Source organism: Hyperoodon ampullatus (genome assembly GCF_949752795.1).
Source record: "Hyperoodon ampullatus genome assembly, chromosome: 8".
Classification (NCBI taxonomy): domain Eukaryota; kingdom Metazoa; phylum Chordata; class Mammalia; order Artiodactyla; family Ziphiidae; genus Hyperoodon; species Hyperoodon ampullatus.
The window spans coordinates 113,241,477-113,261,946 of record NC_136921.1 but is presented as its reverse complement, the minus strand read 5'-3'; the positions used below and the strand labels follow the sequence as shown (position 1 = coordinate 113,261,946).

General features: G+C 40.5%; 1 protein-coding gene across 1 annotated transcript in view; it reads left to right on the top strand.

The window, feature by feature from the left end:
• NCKAP5 (NCK associated protein 5) overlaps positions 1-20,470 on the top strand; it is a gene marked incomplete at both ends in the record, with an annotated part of 941,793 nt that overhangs the window by 435,925 nt on the left and 485,398 nt on the right. The window contains one exon of the mRNA XM_079709823.1: positions 15,351-15,484. Within this exon, the coding sequence (XP_079565949.1) occupies positions 15,351-15,484 (134 nt within the window). The remainder of the gene's footprint in view (positions 1-15,350; positions 15,485-20,470) is intronic.

Below are 20,470 nucleotides of genomic sequence, written 5' to 3'. Positions count from 1 at the left end.
TGTTCCCATATCTCTTCCCTCTTGCGTCTCCCTTCCTCGCACCCTCCCTATCCCACCCATCCAGGTGGTCACAAAGCACCGAGCTGGTCTCCCTGCGCTATGCGGCTGCTTCCCACTAGCTATCTACCTTACGTTTGGTAGTGTATATATGTCCATGCCACTCTCTCACTTTGTCACAGCTTACCCTTCCCCCTCCCCATATCCTCAAGTCCATTCTCTAGTAGATCTGTGTCTTTATTCCCGTCTTACCCCTAGGTTCTTCATGACATTTTTTTTCTTAAATTCCATATATATGTGTCAGCATATGGTATTTGTCTTTCTCTTTCTCACTTACTTCACTCTGTATGACAGACTCTAGGTCCATCCACCTCACTACAGATAACTCAATTTCGTTTCTTTTTATGGCTGAGTAATATTCCATTGTATATTTGTGCTACATCTTCTTTATCCATTCATCTGATGATGGACACTTAGGTTGTTTCCATCTCCGGGCTATTGTAAATAGAGCTGCAATGAACATTTTGGTACATGACTCTTTTTGAATTATGGTTTTCTCAGTGTATATGCCCAGTAGTGGGATTGCTGGGTCATATGGTAGTTCTATTTGTAGTTTTTTAAGGAACCTCCATACTGTTCTCCATAGTGACTGTACCAATTCACATTCCCACCAGCAGTGCAAGAGAGTTTCTAGATTTTTTGATGATGGCCATTCTGACTGGTGTGAGATGTTATCTCATTGTAGTTTTGATTTGCATTTCTCTAATGATTAATGATGTTGAGCAACTTTCATGTGTTTGTTGGCAGTCTGTATATCTTCTCTGGAGAAATGTCTATTGAGGTCTTTGGCCCATTTTTGGATTGGGTTGTTTGTTTTTTTGATATTGAGCTGCATGAGCTGCTTGTAAATTTTGGAGATTAATCCTTTGTCAGTTGCTTCATTTGCAAATACTTTCTCCCATTCTGAGGGTTGCCTTATGGTCTTGTTTATGGTTTCCTTTGCTGTGCAAAAGCTTTGAAGTTTCATTAGGTCCCATTTGTTTATTTTTGTATTTATTTCCATTTCTCTAGGAGGTGGGTCAAAAAGATCTTGCTGTGATTTATGTCATAGAGTGTTCTGCCTATGTTTTCCTCTAAGAGTTTGATAGTTTTTGGCCTTACAATTAGGTCTTTAACCCATTTTGAGCTTATTTTTGTGTATGGTGTTAGGGAGTGATCTAATCTCATACTTTTACATGTACCTGTCCAGTTTTCCCAGCACCACTTATTGAAGAGGCTGTCCTTTCTCCACTGTACATTCCTGCCTCCTTTATCAAAGATAAGGTGACCATATGTGCGTGGGTTTATCTCTGGGCTTTCTATCCTGTTCCATTGATCTATATTTCTGTTTTTGTGCCAGTACCATACTGTCTTGATTACTGTAGCTTTGTAGTATTGTCTGAAGTCAGGGAGCCTGATTCCTCCAACCCCATTTTTCTTTCTCAAGATTGCTTTGGCTATTCGGGGTCTTTGTGTTCCCAAACAATCGTGAAATTTTTTGTTCTAGTTCTGTGAAAAATGCCAGTGGTAGTTTGATATGGATTGCATTGAATCTGTAGATTGCTTTGGGTAGTAGAGTCATTTTCACAATGTTGATTCTTCCACTCCAAGAACATGGTATATCTCTCCATCTATTTGTATCATCTTTAATTTCTTTCATCAGTGTCTTATAATTTTCTGCATACAGGTCTTTTGTCTCCTTAGGTAGGTTTATTCCTAGGTACTTTATTCTTTTTGTTGCAATGATAAAGGGGAGTGTTTTCTTGATTTCACTTTCAGATTTTTCATCATTACTTTATAGGAATGCCAGAGATTTCTGTGCATTAATTTTGTATCCTGCTACTTTACCAAATTCATTAATTAGCTCTAGTAGTTTTCTGGTAGCATCTTTAGGATGCTCTATGTATAATATCATGTCATCTGCAGACAGTGACAGCTTTGCTTCTTCTTTTCCGATTTGGATTCCTTTTATTTCCTTTTCTTCTCTGATTGCTGTGGCTAAAACTTCCAAAACTATGTTGAATAATAGTGGTGAGAGTGGGCAACCTTGTCTTGCTCCTGATCTTAGTGGGAATGCTTTCAGTTTTTCACCATTGAGGATGATGTTGGTTGTGGGTTTGTCATATATGGCCTTTATTATGTTTAGTAAAGTTCCCTCTATGCCTACTTTCTGCAGGGTTTTTATCATAAATGGGTGTTGAATTTTGTCAAAAGCTTTCTCTGCATCTATTGAGATGACCATATGGTTTTTCTCCTTCAATTTGTTAATATGGTGTATCACATTGATTGATTTGCATATATTGAAGAATCCTTGCATTCTTGGGATAAACCCCACTTGATCATGGTGTATGATCCTTTTAATGAGCTGTTGGATTCTGTTTGCTAGTATTTTGTTGAGGATTTTTGCATCTGTGTTCATCAGTGATATTGGCTTGTAGTTTTCTTCCTTTGTGACATCCTTGTCTGGTTTTGGTATCAGGGTGATGGTGGCCTCGTAGAATGAGTTTGGGAGTGTTCCTCCTTCTGCTATATTTTGGAAGAGTTTGAGAAGGATAGATGTTAGCTCTTCTCTAAATGTTTGATAGAGTTCGCCTGTGAAGCCGTCTGGTCCTGGGCTTTTGTTTCCTCGAACATTTTTAATCACAGTTTCAATTTCAGTGCTTGTGATTGGTCTGTTCATATTTTCTATTTCTTCCTGATTCAGTCTCGAAAGGTTGTGCATTTCTAAGAATTTGTCCATTTCTTCCACGTTGTCCATTTTATTGGCCTAGAGTTGCTTGTAGTAATCTCTCATGATCTTTTGTATTTCTGCAGTGTCTCTTGTTACTTCTCCTTTTTCATTTCTAATTCTATTGATTTGAGTCTTCTCCCCTTTTTTCTTGTTGAGTCTGGCTAATGGTTTATCAATTTTGTTTATCTCCTCAAAGAACCAGCTTTTAATTTTATTGATCTTGCTATCGTTTCCTTCATTTCTTTTTCATTTATTTATGATCTGATCTTTATGATTTCTTTCCTTCTGCTAACTTTGGGGGTTTTTTGTTCTTCTTTCTTTAATTGCTTTAGGTGCAAGCTTAGGTTGTTTATTTGAGATGTTTCCTGTTTCTTAAGGTAGGATTGTATTGCTATAAACTTCCCTCTTAGAACTACTTTTGCTGCATCCCATAGGTTTTGGGTCGTCGTGTCTCCATTGTTATTTGTTTCTAGGTATTTTTTGATTTCCTCTTTGATTTCCTCAGTGGTCACTTCGTTATTAAGTAGTGTATTGTTTAGCCTCCATGTGTTTGTATTTTTTACAGATCTTTTCCTGTAATTGATAGCTAGTCTCATAGCATTGTGGTCAGAAAAGATACCTGATACAATTTCAATTTTCTTAAATTTACCAAGGCTTGATTTGTGACCCAAGATATGATCTATTCTAGAGAATGTTCCATGAGCACTTGAGAAAAATATATATTTTATGTTTTTTGGATGGACTGTCCTATAAATATCAATTAAGTACATCTTGTTTAATGTATCATTTAAAGCTCTTGTTTCCTTACTTATTTTCATTTTGGATGATCTTTCCATTGGTGAAAGTGGGGTGTTAAAGTCCCCTACTATGAATGTGTTATGGTCGATTACCCCTTTTATGGCTGTTAGTATTAGCCTTATGTATTGAGGTGCTCCTATGTTGGGTGCATAAATATTTACAATTGTTATATCTTCTTCTTGGATTGATCCCTTGATCATTATGTAGTGTCCTTCTGTGTCTCTTGTAATAGTCTTTAAAGTCTATTTTGTCTGATATGAGAATTGCTACTCCAGCTTTCTTTTGGTTTCCATTTGAATGGAATAGCTTTTTCCATCCTCTCACTTTCTGTCTGTATGTGTCCCTAGGTCTGAAGTGGGTCTCTTGTAGACAGCATATATATGGGTCTTGTTTTTGTATCCATTCAGCCAGTCTGTGTCTTTTGGTGGGAGCATTTAATCCATTTACATTTAAGGTAATTATCGATATGTATGTTTCTATTCCCATTTTCTTAATTGTTTTGGGTTTGTTATTATAAGTCTTTTCCTTCTCTTGTGTTTCTTGCCTAGAGAAGTTCCTTTAGCATGTTGTAAAGCTGGTTTGGTGGTGCTGAACTCTCTCAGCTTTTGCTTTTCTGTAAAGGTTTTAATTTCTCCATCAAATCTGAATGAGATCATTACTGGGTAGAGTAATCTTGGTTGTAGGTTTTTCTCCTTCATCACTTTAAATATGTCCTGCCAGTCCCTTCTGGCTTGCAGAGTTTCTGCTGAAAGATCAGGTGTTAACCTTATGGGGATTCCCTTGTGTGTTTTTTGTTGTTTTTCCTGTGCAGCTTTTTTTTTTTTTTTTTTTTTTTTTTTTGCGGTACATGGGCCTCTCACTGTTGTGGCCTCTCCCGCTGTGGGGCACAGGCTCCGGATGCACAGGCTCAGCGGCCATGGCTCACGGGCCCAGCCGCTCCGCGGCATGTGGGATCTTCCCGGACCGGGGCACGAACCTGTGTCCCCTGCATCGGCAGGCGGACTCTCAACCACTGTGCCACCAGGGAAGCCCCCTGTGCAGCTTTTAATATGTTTTCTTTGTATTTAATTTTTGACAGTTTGATTAATATGTGTCTTGGCATGTTTCTCCTCGGATTTATCCTATATGGGACTCTCTGTGCTTCCTGGACTTGATTAACTATTTCCTTTCCCATATTAGGGAAGTTTTCAACTATAATCTGTTCAAATATTTTCTCAGTCCCTTTCTTTTTGTCTTCTTCTTCTGGAACCCCTATAATTCGAATGTTGGTGTGTTTAATGTTGTCCCAGAGGTCTCTGAGACTGTCCTCAGTTCTTTTCATTCTTTTTTCTTTATTCTGCTCTGCAGTAGTTATTTCCACTATTTTATCTTCCAAGTCACTTATCCATTCTTCTGCCTCAGTTATTCTGCTATTGATCCCTTCTAGAGTAATTTTAATTTCATTTATTGTGTTGTTCATTGTTGCTTGTTTCATCTTTAGTTCTTCTAGGTCTTTTTAAAATGTTTCTTGCATTTTCTCTGTTCTGTTTCCAAGATTTTCGATCATCTTTACTATCATTATTCTGAATTCTTTTTCAGGTAGACTGCCTATTTCCTTTTCATTTGTTAGGTCTGGTGGGCTTTTACCTTCCTTCATCTGCTGTGTGTTTTTCCTCTCTTCTCATTTGCTTATCTTACTGTGTTTGGGGTCTCCTTTTTGCAGGCTGCAGGTTCATAGTTCCCGTTGTTTTTGGTGTCTGTCCCCAGTGGCTAAAGTTGCTTCAGTGGATTGTGTAGGCTTCCTGGTGGAGGGCACTAGTGCCTGTGTTCTGGTGGATGAGGCTGCATCTTGTCTTCCTGATGGCAGGTCCACGTCTGGTGGTGTGTTTTGGTGTGTCTGTGGACTTATTATGATTTTAGGCAGCCTCTGTGCTAATGGGTGGGGTTGTGTTCCTGTCTTGCTAGTTGTTTGGCATAGGGTGTCCAGCACTGTAGCTTGCTGGTCGTTGAGTGAAGCTGGGTGCTGGTGTTGAGATGGAGATCTCTGGGAGATTTTTGCTGTTTGATATTGCATGGAGCTGGGAAGTCTCTTGTGGACCAGTGTCCTGAACTTGGCTCTCCCACCTCAGAGGCACAGCACTGACTCCTGGCTGCAGCACCAAGAGGCTTTCATCCACACGGCTCAGAATATAAGGGAGAAAGTGTAGAAAGAAAGAAAGAAAGAAAGAAAGAGGGTAAAAGAAAATAAAATAAAGGTAAAATAAAATAATTAAAATAAAAAAATTATTATTAAGAAAAAAATTTTTTTAATGTAAAAAAAAAAAGGACGGATGGAACCCTAGGACAAATGGTGAAAGCGAAGCTATACAGACAAAATCTCACACAGAAGCATACACATACACACTCACAAAAAGAGGAAAAGGGGAAAAAATAATAAATCTTGCTCTCAAAGTCCACCTCCTCAATTTGGGATGATTCGTTGTCTATTCAGGTATTCCACAGACGCAGGGTACATCAAGTTGATTGCGGAGCTTTAATCCGCTGCTCCTGAGGCTGCTGGGAGAGATTCCCCTTTCTCTTCTTTGTTCGCACAGCTGCCGGGGTTCAGCTTTGGATGTGGCCCCGCCTCTGCGTGTAGGTCAAGGAGGGCGTCTGTTCTTCACTCAGACAGGACGGGGTTAAAGGAGCCGCTGACTCGGGGACTCTGGCTCCCTCAGGCCGCGGGGGAGGGAGGGGCACGGAGGCGGGGCGAGCCTGCGGCGGCAGAGGCCGGCGTGACGTTGCACCAGCCTGAGGCGCGCCATGTTTTCTCCTGGGTAAGTTATCCCTGGGTCACGGGACCCTGGCAGTGGCGGGCTGCACAGGCTCCCCGGAAGGGAGGTGTGGAGAGTGACCTGTGCTCGCACACAGGCTTCTTGGTGGCGGCAGCAGCAGCCCCAGCGTCCCACGCCCCTCTCTGGGGTCCGCGCTTTTAGCCGCGTCTCGCGCCCGTGTCTGGAGCTCCTTTAAGCAGCGCTCTGTATCCCCTCTCCTCACGCACCAGGAAACAAAGAGGGAAGAAAAAGTCTCTTGCCTCTTCGGCAGGTCCAGACGTTTCCCCGGACTCCCTCCCGGCCAGCCGTGGTGCACTAACTCCCTTCAGGCTGTGTTCACGCCACCAGCCCCAGTCCTCTCCCTGCGCTCCGACCGAAGCCCGAGCCTCAGCTCCCAGCCCCGCCCGCCCCGGCGGCTGAGCAGACAAGCCTCTCGGGCTGGTGAGTGCGGGTCGGCACCGATCCTCTGTGCGGGAATCTCTCTGCTTTGCCCTCCGCACCCCTGTTGCTGCGCTCTCCTCCGCGGCTCCGAAGCTTCCCCCTCCGCCACCCGCAGTCTCCGCCCGCGAAGGGGCTTCTAGTGTGTGGAGACCTTTCCTTCTTCACAGCTCCCTCCCACAGGTGCAGGTCCCGTCCCTATTCTTTGTCTCTGTTTATTCTTTTTTCTTTTGTCCTACCCAGGTACGTGGGGAGTTTCTTGCCTTTTGGGAGGTCTGAGGTCTTCTGCCAGCGTTCAGTAGGTGTTCTGTAGGAGTTGTTCCACGTGTGGATGTATTTCTGCTGCATCTGTGGGGAGGAAGGTGATCTCCACGTCTTACTCTTCCGCCATCTTCCTCCTCTCTCTGTATTGAATTTTTATGTGTCCACAGGAGGCTTCACAAGAAAATGAAGACCCAAAGAGGTGATCAGAGCAGGAAGCTTTTTCTACCTTTTAGATTATAGAATAGTAATTAGTTTGTGAAGAATTGACAAGACAGAGGGATGTGGACTAGAGGTAGTAAGTGGTGAAGAATACTAGGAAGATAAGGGTTAGTTTAACAAGGTTTGTTTGTATAGATTTCTTGGCCGGAAATTCTCTGTCTCTGGTGATAAGAATATCTTCCTTCTTTCTGAGTATAAGGAGGACATCTCTCATGTGAGGGTTTTATGACCTGTTTTGGGGAAAACGCATGAAGGAGTTGGGGAAGGTCAGTGCAATGTCTGCTGTTTTCTCAAATTCCTTCGGCTTAAGATATCCAATATGCCAAGGTACCATATTTAGGGGTAATCTGTCCTAAACCCCATCCCTGTGATTGTGGCTAATTTCATGGATGCCTATGTGAGCACTGAATGTGAGAGTTGAAAGGGATCTTACCATTTTAGAAAGAGGTCCAAAGACAGTCAGTGTATTTCCCAAAGTTGCACAGTAAAATAATGGGAGAACCAAAACGATAATAACCCAGACTACTAGCCTCTCCTGTGGTGCTTTCATAGGAATCATGGTGGTGAAATTCACAACACTTTAAAGTAATGAAAACTGTGGGCTGTGGATCAATGTATAGCTTTCTCTCCCATTTTTTTTTAGCCGTATGATAATAAAATCAAAACTGCATTACTTCATATTGTGAATGCCGTATTACGACTTTATTCTTCACTTGTAGCCCTATTTGATAAGTCATAAAGATCGCTGACTATAAGCAAAAGACAACTTAATTTGCTCTCTTTGCAGGATACCATCATTTGTTATGATTTGTTCCCACATGCCTTTATAATCCATATCAACCTTGACATACCCAACCTTCATCTTATTGTGCTTTTCTGCACAACCCACCCTGAAAATACTCCTCCCATAAAATTCATATCTGTATCTTTTTGATGAGTAGTAAACATATAGATAAATTTTTGCCTTAGAAAATGTAATCGTATGGAGTGATTCACCTGTGGCAGTTCCCTTTTAGAGCTCCTGTCTAGCATTGAGGATATTTTTAAGATCCTCCTAAGTGCCCATCTGTCTTCTTTACCCTTGAAATTTCCCCCTTCCCCCTTTCCTTTATTTTTCTCACTCACCCTTTCTTCCGTCCTCTCAATTATTTAAACCAAGCTCTGTATGCTTTTTTTGCTTGTTTGTTAGAATAAAAGCTTTGTCTCTCTTGGGCGATGTTATCAGCACTGCAGATGTATATAGGGCCGCTTCTATCCTAGCATCTCAAAATCTGATTCTGATTCTTCTGTTACAGCCAACAGTATGGGCTTTAAAAAAATCAATTGCTTAAGTTCCTTATCTGTTTCTCTGCCTCTAGGATAACAGGATCTTTCATGACTAATGGGGATATTGAATTCAGGAAGCCTTACAGGGAAAATATATTGCAGTTTGTATAAAAAGAAAAAATGAGGGTGCAGTTAGAGGTAATAACTATAGCTTAATTTAGACCCATTTTCATAGTGGCTTGATAGAAATTGGTTAAGGTAGAGTTTTTCCATTAAAAATTAGTTTTCATGAAAGCAGCTGTTTAATTTTGTTGCTAATGTGTGTTTGGTTTATGGACTCCTGAAGAAAAGAATCACTTGTCAATTTTAGATTCTCAGTAGGTAGCATGAGAATCAGAATGGTTATTCTGAGTCTGGGTAATCTTAAAATGTTTCGGTATACATTGTACGTTGATTGGTGAACACATGGCAATATCTGTGTCTGTCTGGATACCAATTAATAAGCAAATCTAATCAGAGCTTGAAGTTTTGGGTGATTGGGTCTTAACTGTCATGCTTTATGTGTGTGTCATTGAATCAAATGTACTTTTCTAATAGTCTTTTTACCTAAAATCTCCATGGCATAGTATGTAGCTAGTTTGCCAGATTCCACATTTCTTGAATGGGTTCACATATTTTTTTGTCAGTACCCAGGAATATTATTTAATCCCAGTGGCCTTCTCTACTGGCCTTTGTTCATTTCTCACTATCTTTTAGATTCTTTTATCATCCAAGAGAGTTAATATTTTTCCTGTGATTCTTTGATTATAAAACATTATTCAACAAGAATATCATAACTTGAACACATTTCAGGAAATCTTTTGAAACAGAAACATATAGTGAATACCTTTCTACTGTGTTAGCCAACAAGTTTGTTCAGGTTTTCCCATAAGGTGTTATGGGAAAACCCAAATGAACTTCCTGGCCAACCCAGTATAGAGTATGATGTACCTTTAAGCATCATGTCAGCATAGAATACCTCTAGATGAGTTGATGCCTTATGTCATTCATTAAGCAGGACTTACACGGAATGCTTGGAGCATAGGTGGGAGATACCACTTTTGCTGTAGTGCATGTTTCACCTGACACATGACCGTGCATGGTGGCACTAGAACTTTCACAGCAAGTAAACTCCTCTTTCTTTTTTTAAATTCTTTGACTTTTCTGTTACTAACTTTGCCAGTAGTATCACCCACGAATGTAACTAGGCTCACCAAATATAATTAGACCTAGGATAGAGGTACTTCTTGGCTTTCTGTCTTCACAATCAAGTGTTAATGTCTTGATATTAACTCCTGACGTTTTGGCATATCACAGATCAAGCCATCTGTTTAAGATCGTACTAGGTAATGGAACTGAAAAATTATGTCTTTCGGGCAGTCCAGCCACAGGGTTGTATGCATTCTAGATGACATCTGTGATTAAGCTGGTCTCTCAGTTCTTACATTAAAATGTAATTTAAAATGTACTTCGCCTCAGTATTAACGTTTGATCTGCTTAAAAAGCACATTTTTGAGATTTTTAAAAGAAAGATGTAACTACGATGTTTATTTAATATGTAGTGATCGTGAAAGACTAAAATGCTTATAGAATTTATCAAGAGTAACTCTGTCAAATGATATAAGCTGTATAATTCCAGTTAGCCGTATCTTATTTTGATACGGGACTTTCAAGATTTTGCAGCGCTTTTCTATACCTTGTTTTACTCATTCCTCACGATGATACTATGAAATTGGCTTGGGCGATTTTACTCTCCCCAATCTGCAGAAGAAACGAGCTTAAAGCAGTTAGGTTTCAAGTCAAGTGGCTTGTCCAAACCTGCTTGACTAGCACATGGTACAGTTTAAACTACTAGCTGGTAGCATTCACCATACTCTTATTTAAATACCTTCCCATTCTGTTGTTATTCAGCCTCTTAGTTCAGTTCTTTTTCCACACAGCAGTCAGATGATCTTTGCAAAATCTTCATCAGATCTTATCACTTACTTGATTAAACCCTGGTAAAGAGTTACTGTTCTACTCAGAATATAATCTCACATCCTTAATATAGGACCTTCCTCATCCCCCGGCTCCTTCGAGCTATATCATATGGCACTCCCATCCCCTTGATCACCAGGCTCCAGGCACACTGGACTTCTCTTTGTTCTTTTCCTATGTAACTAATGACTTCCCATTTGCCACCCATTCTGCCTACAGTGCTGACCCCTTCTCTTCCCCAGGTAACTCCTAGTCATCACAGAGGTCTCAGTTTATGTATTAATTCCTCAGAGAAGCCTTCCCCTAACCCACTGAAAAAAGTCGGTTCCTCTGGCTGTCATCTTGCAGCAAACTCTTAATTATCCATCAGTTTATATTGATATATTTATTTGTGTGTTACTTCATTTAGCACCTGCCGCGTCCACTAGTGTGTAAGTCCACTGCAGTCAGGAACCACGTCTTTTGGTCTCATTGCTGGTCTCTTGCTCTGGTCCAGTGTCTTGCACATAGTAGCTGTTCAGTAAAAACTTACTGAGTGAATGAATGAATCCATGTGGGTGTGTACACAGCTCTTCTTCTAAGAAGAAGTCTTCATTAAATTAGGAAATGATGATAGAACCTATAGATTTTTCTCCATTTCCTGGGAACATACAGAGAGAAATGGCTTTTTGATACTTGAAACAGTTTAAGCAAGTCTTAGAAAAATTAGCAGGAGAGGAGCTTAAAAAAATACAATGGATTACCCAGGGAAATTGTGGAGTCTCCTTTGCTGGAGGTTTAATCAGAGGATAGTAATGGAGGAAGTTTAAGTCTTTGTGAAGGCTATGAGATATAGACACGATCATTTGGTGGAACAAAGACTTGGAATTAAAATACCTTTCCTTTTGCTTTTATGTTTGCTTCTTTGTTGAGGGCCAATTCTTTGTGCCCAAAGAATGAAGGGGCTTTGGAATCCTACTCTTGATTCAGTTTTCTTTTTCTTCATCATGATGTATAGCTCTGCTATAATATGACATATGTGTTCCTAAAAATCACTGCACAGGGCTTGTGGGAAAAATGAACCTAGGGACACGGTACCCAAAAACTTTGTCAGTGACACAAAAAAAGATAGGCACCTAATATAAATGGCAGCTAAGTTTTACAATGTTAAGTGGTTAAGAAATATAGAAATAATACAATAAATATGGCACTTTACCTTGAAAAAGACATGCAGTTTGCTTGTGGGAGCAATCATGGGAATGGCTGCAGCTTGTGAGTTATTGTGAATCAATGGAAAGAAAGCTGGGTAAAGTCAGAGGGCAAGTGGTACCTTCCGATATGGATGGGGCAGCTCATAACACCTGTGATGGACAGAGGTCACTGGTCCATCTATCTGTGATGTGTGTGATTGTGTATTTCTACACTAGCTTCAGCCGGGTGCAGTTTTCTGTGTTCACTTCATGTTTCTCATGATTGAGATTGGGCCTAAGCAAATGTGAGATTCACATCATGCTCAAACTATCCCTCTATTGCACTGTGACAAATGTGTACTTTTAAAATAAGTGTTAGGAGGTGGTCCAAGATGTACCCTAGATTTGGGGTGTCTGTGCGAGGAGGTAAGTTCAGGATCTTCCTACATCGCCATCCACAGAGGGTGCCATCATTGTGCTCTCCCTCTGCTAAACTCCCCGGTGCCAGTGTCTCCAGAGGAGAGTTTTCACACACATCTGGTGCCCTAGTTTTTGCATCTCGTATCCCAGCTTTGTGGTAGCAGCCCAGGGGACACCCCTTGAACACCTGGCTCTAAAGGCCAAGGGGCTTGCTTTCCTGGTTTCATGGGAGTGCAACAATCGGAGAGAGCGTTCTTGGCAGGCTACTGCCCCCAGCACACTGTACAGATAGCAGACTGAAACACCCCCAGTCTTTCTGAGAAGGAAGCCCATTTGTGTGTCCAGGAGCTTTGGCTGGAGGGGAGGCCCACAGAAATGCTCTCAGGGAGTGAAGGCTGGTGGACATAATCTTACATTCTCCCTCTCCCTCACTCCAGCTTTCCGGCATTTCCCAGAAAGGAGCTCATATCCTTGTCTGGTGCCCTGATTTCTACAGCAGCCACCAGGGGACACCTCTATATCACCTGGCTCTGAAAGCCAGCGGGGCTTACACTCGTCGGTCCCACAGGACCATACCCAACAGAGAAAGTGTTCTTAAACAGCTACCACCTTGAGGACACAGCAAGCAGCAACAGACCCTGGAGCTCAGTCTGTCTGTGAATGAGGCCTATAAGCTTATCAGAATAGCTGCAGTGTGAGGCGCAGGCTTCTAATTAAGGACACATCAGAGGACTGACTGTAAACCTTTTCAAAGACCTTGGAAGGCAGGTGTTCTCTTCACTCTCTGTACTGTGTTCCAGAGTGCCAGCATCTCTTGGAGGAGAGCTTTTACATGTGTCTGATGTCACAGATTTTATATCTGGTGACCACTCCTTCAAGACAGGGAAAGGTAGGTGTTTTACCTAATACACAGAAATAAACACAGAGAGTCAAACAAAATGAAGAAACAGAACAATATATTCCAAATGAAGGAATAAGATAAGACCTCAGAAAAAACCTTAATGAAGTGGAGATTAGTAATTTACCTGATAAAGAGTTCAATGTAATGGTCATAAGATGCTCACCACACTTGGGAGAAGAATAGATGGACACAGTAAGAACATCCATAGCGGTAGAAAAATATAAGAAAATACCAAACAGAGCTGAGGATTACAACAACTAAAATGAAAAATACACCAAATGCATTAATCAGCAGACTAGATAAAGTAGAAGAAAGCCTCAGTGACCTCGCTCAGTGACCTCGAAGACAGGACAAAGGAATTCATCCAAGTAGAGCAGCAAAAAAAAAAAAAAAAAAAAAAGAATTTGAAAAAGGGAAGATAGCTTAAGGGACTTATGGGACAACATCAAGCAGAATAATATTTGTGTTTTAGGAGTCCCAGAAGGACCCCTATAACACAAATGTGAAACATGTCTACTTCAAGAAAAAAGAAAATATCTCAAATAAACAATCTAACTTTATACCTCAAGGAACTAGAAAAAGAAGAACCAACTAAGCTTAAAGTTAGTAGCAGGAAAGATGTAACAAAGATCAGAGTGGAAATAGATAAAATGGAGACTAAAAAGACAATAGAAAATATCAATGAGACTAAGAGTTGGCTCTTTGAGAAGATAAACAAAATTGACAAACCTTTGCTAGACTCTCCCACCCCCGCCAGAAACAGAGAGAGGGCTCAAATAAGTAAAATCATAAATGAAAGAGGAGACATTACAGCTCATACCACAGAGATACAAAGGATCTTAAGAGATGACTGTGAACAGTTACATGCCAACAAATCGGACAACCTAGGAGAAACTGGTAAGTTCTAGAGACATACAACCTTCCAGGACTGAATCATGAAGACATAGAAAATCTGAATAGACTGCTTACTGGAAGAAATCGAATGAGTAATCAACAACGAGCAAAAATTCAGCACCAGACAGCTTTACTGGTGAATCCTACCAAACATTTAAAGAAGAATTAATACCAATCCTTCTCAAACTCTTCAAAAAAAATAAATAAATAAAAGAGGAGGGAACACTTCCAAACTCATTTTAAGACGCCAGCATGACCCTGATACCAAAACCAGACAGGACACCACAAGAAAAGAAAATTACAGGGCCACAGCTCTGATGACCATAGACACAAAAATCCTCAGCAAAATGTTAATAAACTGAATTCAGCAATACACTAAAAGGATCATATGCCATGATCGAGTGAGATTTATTCCAGAGATGCAAGTTTAGTTCAACACCTACAAATCACTCAACATGATACACCATGTTAACAAACTGATTTATTTGGAGACTGAAGTATATGCTTCCCATCTTTCCCTTTAAGAATATAGGTCCCTTATAATCAGGCATTGAGTCTTTGATTTTCATCATGGAATATATATCCTTAACACATAGTGCTTAATGTAGTAACATCCATAACCATAATAGCATGACATGCTCTAAAAAAAAAAAAAAAAAGGTAGTAACAACAGCTCAACCAAAACAAAAAAGTCAGAGCATGGCTCAGTCTGTAATGTCAGGATCTGAGCTTGTGTGCTTTTTACCAGTTCCTGGAGTGCGTTTTAGATGAACCATCTATTCTGGGTCATCCAGTCCCCCTTTTAATCTATGATGCCCATGTGTGAGGAGCTCGCTTTCTAGGATTACAAATAAAGAGGGTGGTTTTAGGAAAACCTAATTGGGCAAATACAAAACTAATTCTTTAACCTTATTCTCATTAGCTTCATGGTATAATTAAGTGGAAGTTCCTGGTCCTTCTATAAAAATCAGTAGTGTTCTCTTTAAAGCATTTACCAGAGATTGAAAAGATGAAATAATCCTGAACAGGCACTAATGGATTTATCATTATTACCTGAATTCTTATTCACCTGCTAGTATTATTCAGTCATGGATCTTCATCTCTGCAGAAGAAGCCACCTGGTTTAGTGGAAATCATTCATACATTAGAGTCAAATCAGCCAGGATTGAAAATCTGTTACCTTCTGTTTTTTTAACGACAAATTACTTCAAGGTCTCTGATCGTTGGTTTCCTAGATAATAAGAGATTAATAATATAACGTACTTGATGAGGTTGTAATGAGGAGGAAATTAATTAATATATGAAGTCCAAGTTAGCCCTTAGTAACCAACAGTACCTAGTAATTATTTTCTTATAATATTTAAGAAACAGTTTCTTAAAAGTCATCCCCTGTGTGCCTTTTCTAGCATGAGAAGCTGATACATGAATTGGAAGAGGAGAGACACTTACGTCTTCAGAGTGAGAAGCGCTTGCAGGAGGTGACACTGGAGTCCGAGAGGAACAGAATTCAGATGCGTGGCCTGCAGCAGCAGTTCTCCAGGTATTGTTCTGCGCGGAGCATCTTGTTTCAGGAGGTGCATCTCTCCCTGCGCCAATTACACCTTTGCTTGTGTTTCCATTGTGTAAGCTTGTGTTGCATTTGAGGAGCTATTGAGCAGCAGTTTAGACCTTCTCTTCTAGCCAAACCATCCGATTGCATTTGGACCAATTTTCTGGAACTTTCCGCTTGCACCTTAGTCTTGGCTTTATTGAAGCTGGTTGTCTTTTCTTCCCCAATGGCTTTCCAAAGTATCTTTCAGTAAGATGTGGTGGTTGTGTGGCCTATAGGCATGATCTGTGAAAGGCCAGCCAGGAGAATGCAGTTTTACTGGTCCTCATAATCCTATTTTCAGATAGAAAGAGTGTGAATCATCCAGTAAGCTCTTACTCCTTATTTAGAGTAAATATTTAGAATCTGTAAAAAAAAAAAATCAAAATCAATGAGTTTCTTTCCTTTAAAAAGACATAACTTGAATTTGAAAGGAGTCTGGAAAAGTAGCAGTTCTTTGATTTAATTCCAGTACAGTAAGAATCTTTCAGCTTTCAATTACAGTTAATAGGGGGCCAAGGACTTCCCTGGTGGCACAGGGGTTAAGAATCCGCCTGCCAGTGTGGGGACACAGGTTCAATCCGTGGTCCAGGAAGATCCCACATGCTGCAGAGCAGCTGAGCCCGTGAGCCACAACTACTGAAGCCCACGAGCCACAACTACTGAAGCCCACGAGCCACAGCTACTGAAGCCCACGAGCCACAACTACTGAAGCCCGTGTGGCTAGAGCCTGTGCTCCGCAACAAGAGAAGCCACCGCAATGAGGAGCCCGCACACCGCAGCAAAGAGTAGCCCCCCACTCGCTGCAACTAGAGATAGCCCACGCACTGCAACGAAGACCCAACGCAGCCAAAAATAAATTAATTAATTAACTTAAATATATATATATATATATGGGGCCAGGTAAAGATTCATCCTATTTAAAAACTCTTCATTTTCATGGAAAAAACACAGACTTGTGCAGTTACAGTCCTGGGACCAGATACGGGCACCCTATGAGGAACAGTTTGCTTTTATTTTCTTTTTTTTTTTTTTTTTTTTTTTTTTTTTTTTTTGCGGTAGGCGGGCCTCTCACTGTTGTGGCCTCTCCCCTTGCGGAGCACAGGCTCCGGAGCACAGGCTCAGTGGCCATGGCTCACGGGCCCAGCCGCTCCTGCGGCATGTGGGATCTTCCCAGACCGGGGCACGAACCCGTGTCCCCTGCATCGGCAGGCGGACTCTCAACCACTGCGCCACCAGGGAAGCCCTGCTTTTATTTTCATGTTTCACTTCACCATTTGCAAAACCAGGAAAATAATTTTTGATTCTTTTCTCCCTCATGAGGTTATCCCAGGCAGAATCCAGTTTGAGACGTTGCCCTAACATTTTCTTCAGCAAACTGGGTGGGTCTTATCTTTCATTTACCACTGGGACTTGGATATGATTGGTGATGGATAATTGTGCTTCCTCATTATGAGGCTTTTACATTGACAGCTTAATTTTTAGGTGTGTTGCAGGGAGAGAGCAAAGTTGAGCCTTTGGATGATTTATCTCATGGAGGCTCATACCACGAATGTGTGGAATTTGGGTTTAAAGGCATCTTGGAAGAACAGGGTAGGAAGGATGGATGACTCCTCCGTTTCAGAGTCATAATTTAACACCCTGTTCAACTCTTGGAGCCCATGATAATACAGGTGCTGTAGAAACGCACCAATCAATACTTTAACAAACGCATGCCCCACCCCTCTCAGGCTATTACTTACACAACCTTGCGCTCAATTTTTCATTCTATCCGATGGCAAATCTCACTTTATGTCTCCAAACTTGGAAATAATAGCTCCTCCCTCACTCTCCGAAGCCACTTTAAAACAAGTACCATTTTGTAACACCTGCCATTTTAATGATACAAGAAAGGAAGGTGCAGATATTGCTACCCTTGTACTGTCTAATTGAGATGTCTCTGTGCTCAAGCTATTGATTTACAGGGCGTGAGGCACCCGGCACAGTAAACTACTTTCATACGACGCCAGGTCATCTGCTGTAAATCAAATGACAACCCAATACAGATTTGAGTTGCACAAGAGCCGAGGCTACATTCTAGGTTGAAAGAGAAGATAATTATTTGTAAAACAAATAGTGGGTGGTTTTACATACTGCCTTTGTGAAGATTTTTTGCCCCAACATAATCAGTTTTCTTAGTAAGCGTCATTGACACTGAAAGTTCAAGTCCAGTTATAGCCAGACAACTAATGTAAATCAGCAAAAGATGGGGGGAGAAAGCATATGTAACAGAGAAGATAATTACACGATAATTTAAGTAGACCCACTAAACCATTGCTGATGGCCTTTTACATTTTAAACTTTGGTTTGTAAGATGTTTCTAGTTAGGCTTATTCAAACAATCCTGTTACTATAATCTAAGTCTTTGTAAAATTCTCAGTATTACAGAGCTTGTCTATAGCATGTCACCCTTGGACATGGTCAGTATCTAAATGCTCATGTAAATAAGTTCTATAATCCAAATAATTGCATTAAATTGAAAACTTTTATAGTCATAATTTTCTCCTTCTTTTCCTGGGTTGACAAGTTCCTTTTGTACATGATGATATCTGAGATGTAATGTAGGCATACTTTGAGTATGGTTCACGGAATGAGTTTTACTTTTTAGAATAATGTAATAGCCTACCTTTTCAAAGGGTGCGAAGTGACTTACAAGAAAAGGTAGTTTTACGGTAAGACTGTTAAAATAAAAACGGAAAATAAAGACCATGAAAGGGGAATGTGGCGAGTAATCACACTTACACAGCCCAGCATGCTTTCTGAGAGTGAGCATTTAATTTAGCTCTAAGATTCATGGCAGACAAGATTAAAAGGAAAACACAAGAGGATATGTAGTTCTTATCTCGTAGACAAAGGCTACTACTCCCTAAAGAGAGAAACATTATCTTTGGCAATAAACTCATAGTAGAATGCATCTCATAGGCCCCTCCAGAGATGGCATTAAAAGATATAACAGACAGTGGTCCACGATAGTGCAAATTAGGATTAATTCGTTAAAGTATTACTGGTTCTGCTATGTCACTTATGTCGATGAAGTTAAGTAATTTCACACTGTATGATTTAGGAATTCTAGGTCTATGCCTAAGTGAAAACAAGTAAAGTAGGAAGAACTCTAGTGCTAAAGGTTCTCAAGTTAAGCACTATACTTCAAGTTCATGGGGACATGTAAATGTACATGTGTTGTATTTTTCCAGTACCTCTTTTATGAACCTAGAGCACAGAGGCATGAGATGCTGAGGCCTGGACTGAGTTGGGTAAGGTATTTTTGTGGTATGTTTGATAGTACCATAGCCATGGAAGCATCTAAACAGTAGTCAAGGAGATTCTGAGTCTCAGATTCAGGGCTGATGCGAGGCATTGAAGGGGAAAATGAATAATGAAGTTAGAAGCTGGGGCAATTAGGTATATGTGTGAAGTAGAATTCAGGTGTCAGAATGAGCGATTCAGAACTACTTTGAGGCTTGATTTTATGCAGTTTCAGTTAAGTGATGGGCTTGGTGGCTTAAGCGCACCAGGCAAACCTGAGCATTTGTGATTACCTGTGGTAGTGAGTAATGGGATCACGTAAGTGATAAAAATCTATAAAAGTGTTTAAATGAGTAGTTCTCTTCTATGTCATCACCAAACCTTCGTCCATAAGCCCTTCCTCCTCCTGACCTCTGATTAGGATATAATGATCAGCAGTGGTCCAAAATTTGGACAATTAAAAAAAATGTGACTAAAGGTTACATAATTAGCTCTAAGCTCATAAATCAGAAATTGCCTTCACTGAGGGTGATTCAGGCAGCCATAACAAACTTAATTTAGACCATTTACCTTCTTTAATGTAAATACAGAGAAGAAAAAGGATACTTTCAAAGTAAGCCTTCCCCCATAGATGAAGGCATGAATCAAGACAGATGCAGTAAGGTGGTACTTAAAGGCAGGTGTTGGTATCATTCAGGCTGCTCCTTCCTTCTCATTATTTAGTGATATAAATCAAAGATGCTTTCCAGATGTCATAAGGATTGTTTAACCCATTGTCTGTGTAGTATACATGGCTGGGCATATTTTATGTGGGATTCGCTTTGTGATCTCCCCTATATCCCATAACTGTCTTTATCCTCCCTTTAACCATTTTGAACTGTGATTGTCGAGCCAGCCAAGGTCAATGGGGTGAACTGAGGCTATGTATGTAAAGATAATTAGTGTTTGAACCCCCAGCTTCATTACTCCACCTTGAGTTGAATGAAATGTTTGTGCATCAGTTAGATTCCAGGGACAATGTCTCCAACCAGGTGGGGTGTATTGAGGTGGAGTAACAATGATTTCTAAAAAACAGACTTCTGAAGAAATAAGGGACTCTACAGAGTTGATTTCATGCAAACCATGCATGATTTGCACAAGTATTTGAGTTGGTCCCTTTGGAAACAATCTAATCAATGTGTAGGCTATTACTGAAAGCTGCTGTTCATATAGGGCAATCAACTGCTTTTATTGTGTGCACAATAAGATAGAACATAGTATGTATCCTCAAAAAATGTAGACTCCAGATGGAGAAACCGTATGTACATATATGAGCCAAACAACACATTTATAGTTTAGCTATAAATGAAGGGAAATTTTGTCTAAATTCTGGACAGCCAGACTTCATAGTTGTTAATAGTATGTTATCGTGCAAAGGCATGAGTCAAATCAGATGAAATTAATGATTGGGTAGTGATACTAGCAATAATACGACACGTGTTTATCATGTGGCAGCTCTATGCTGCAGTATATTTGAAGCTTTGAATTAGAATCAACCTGGTACTCTCACCATCAAGCAGACATATTTTGTAAAAGATATGCAGTTAGCAAACCACATCACACCCAAAGCATCAGGAATCAATCATTGTTTCCCTGCAGCCTTGAAAAGTTACA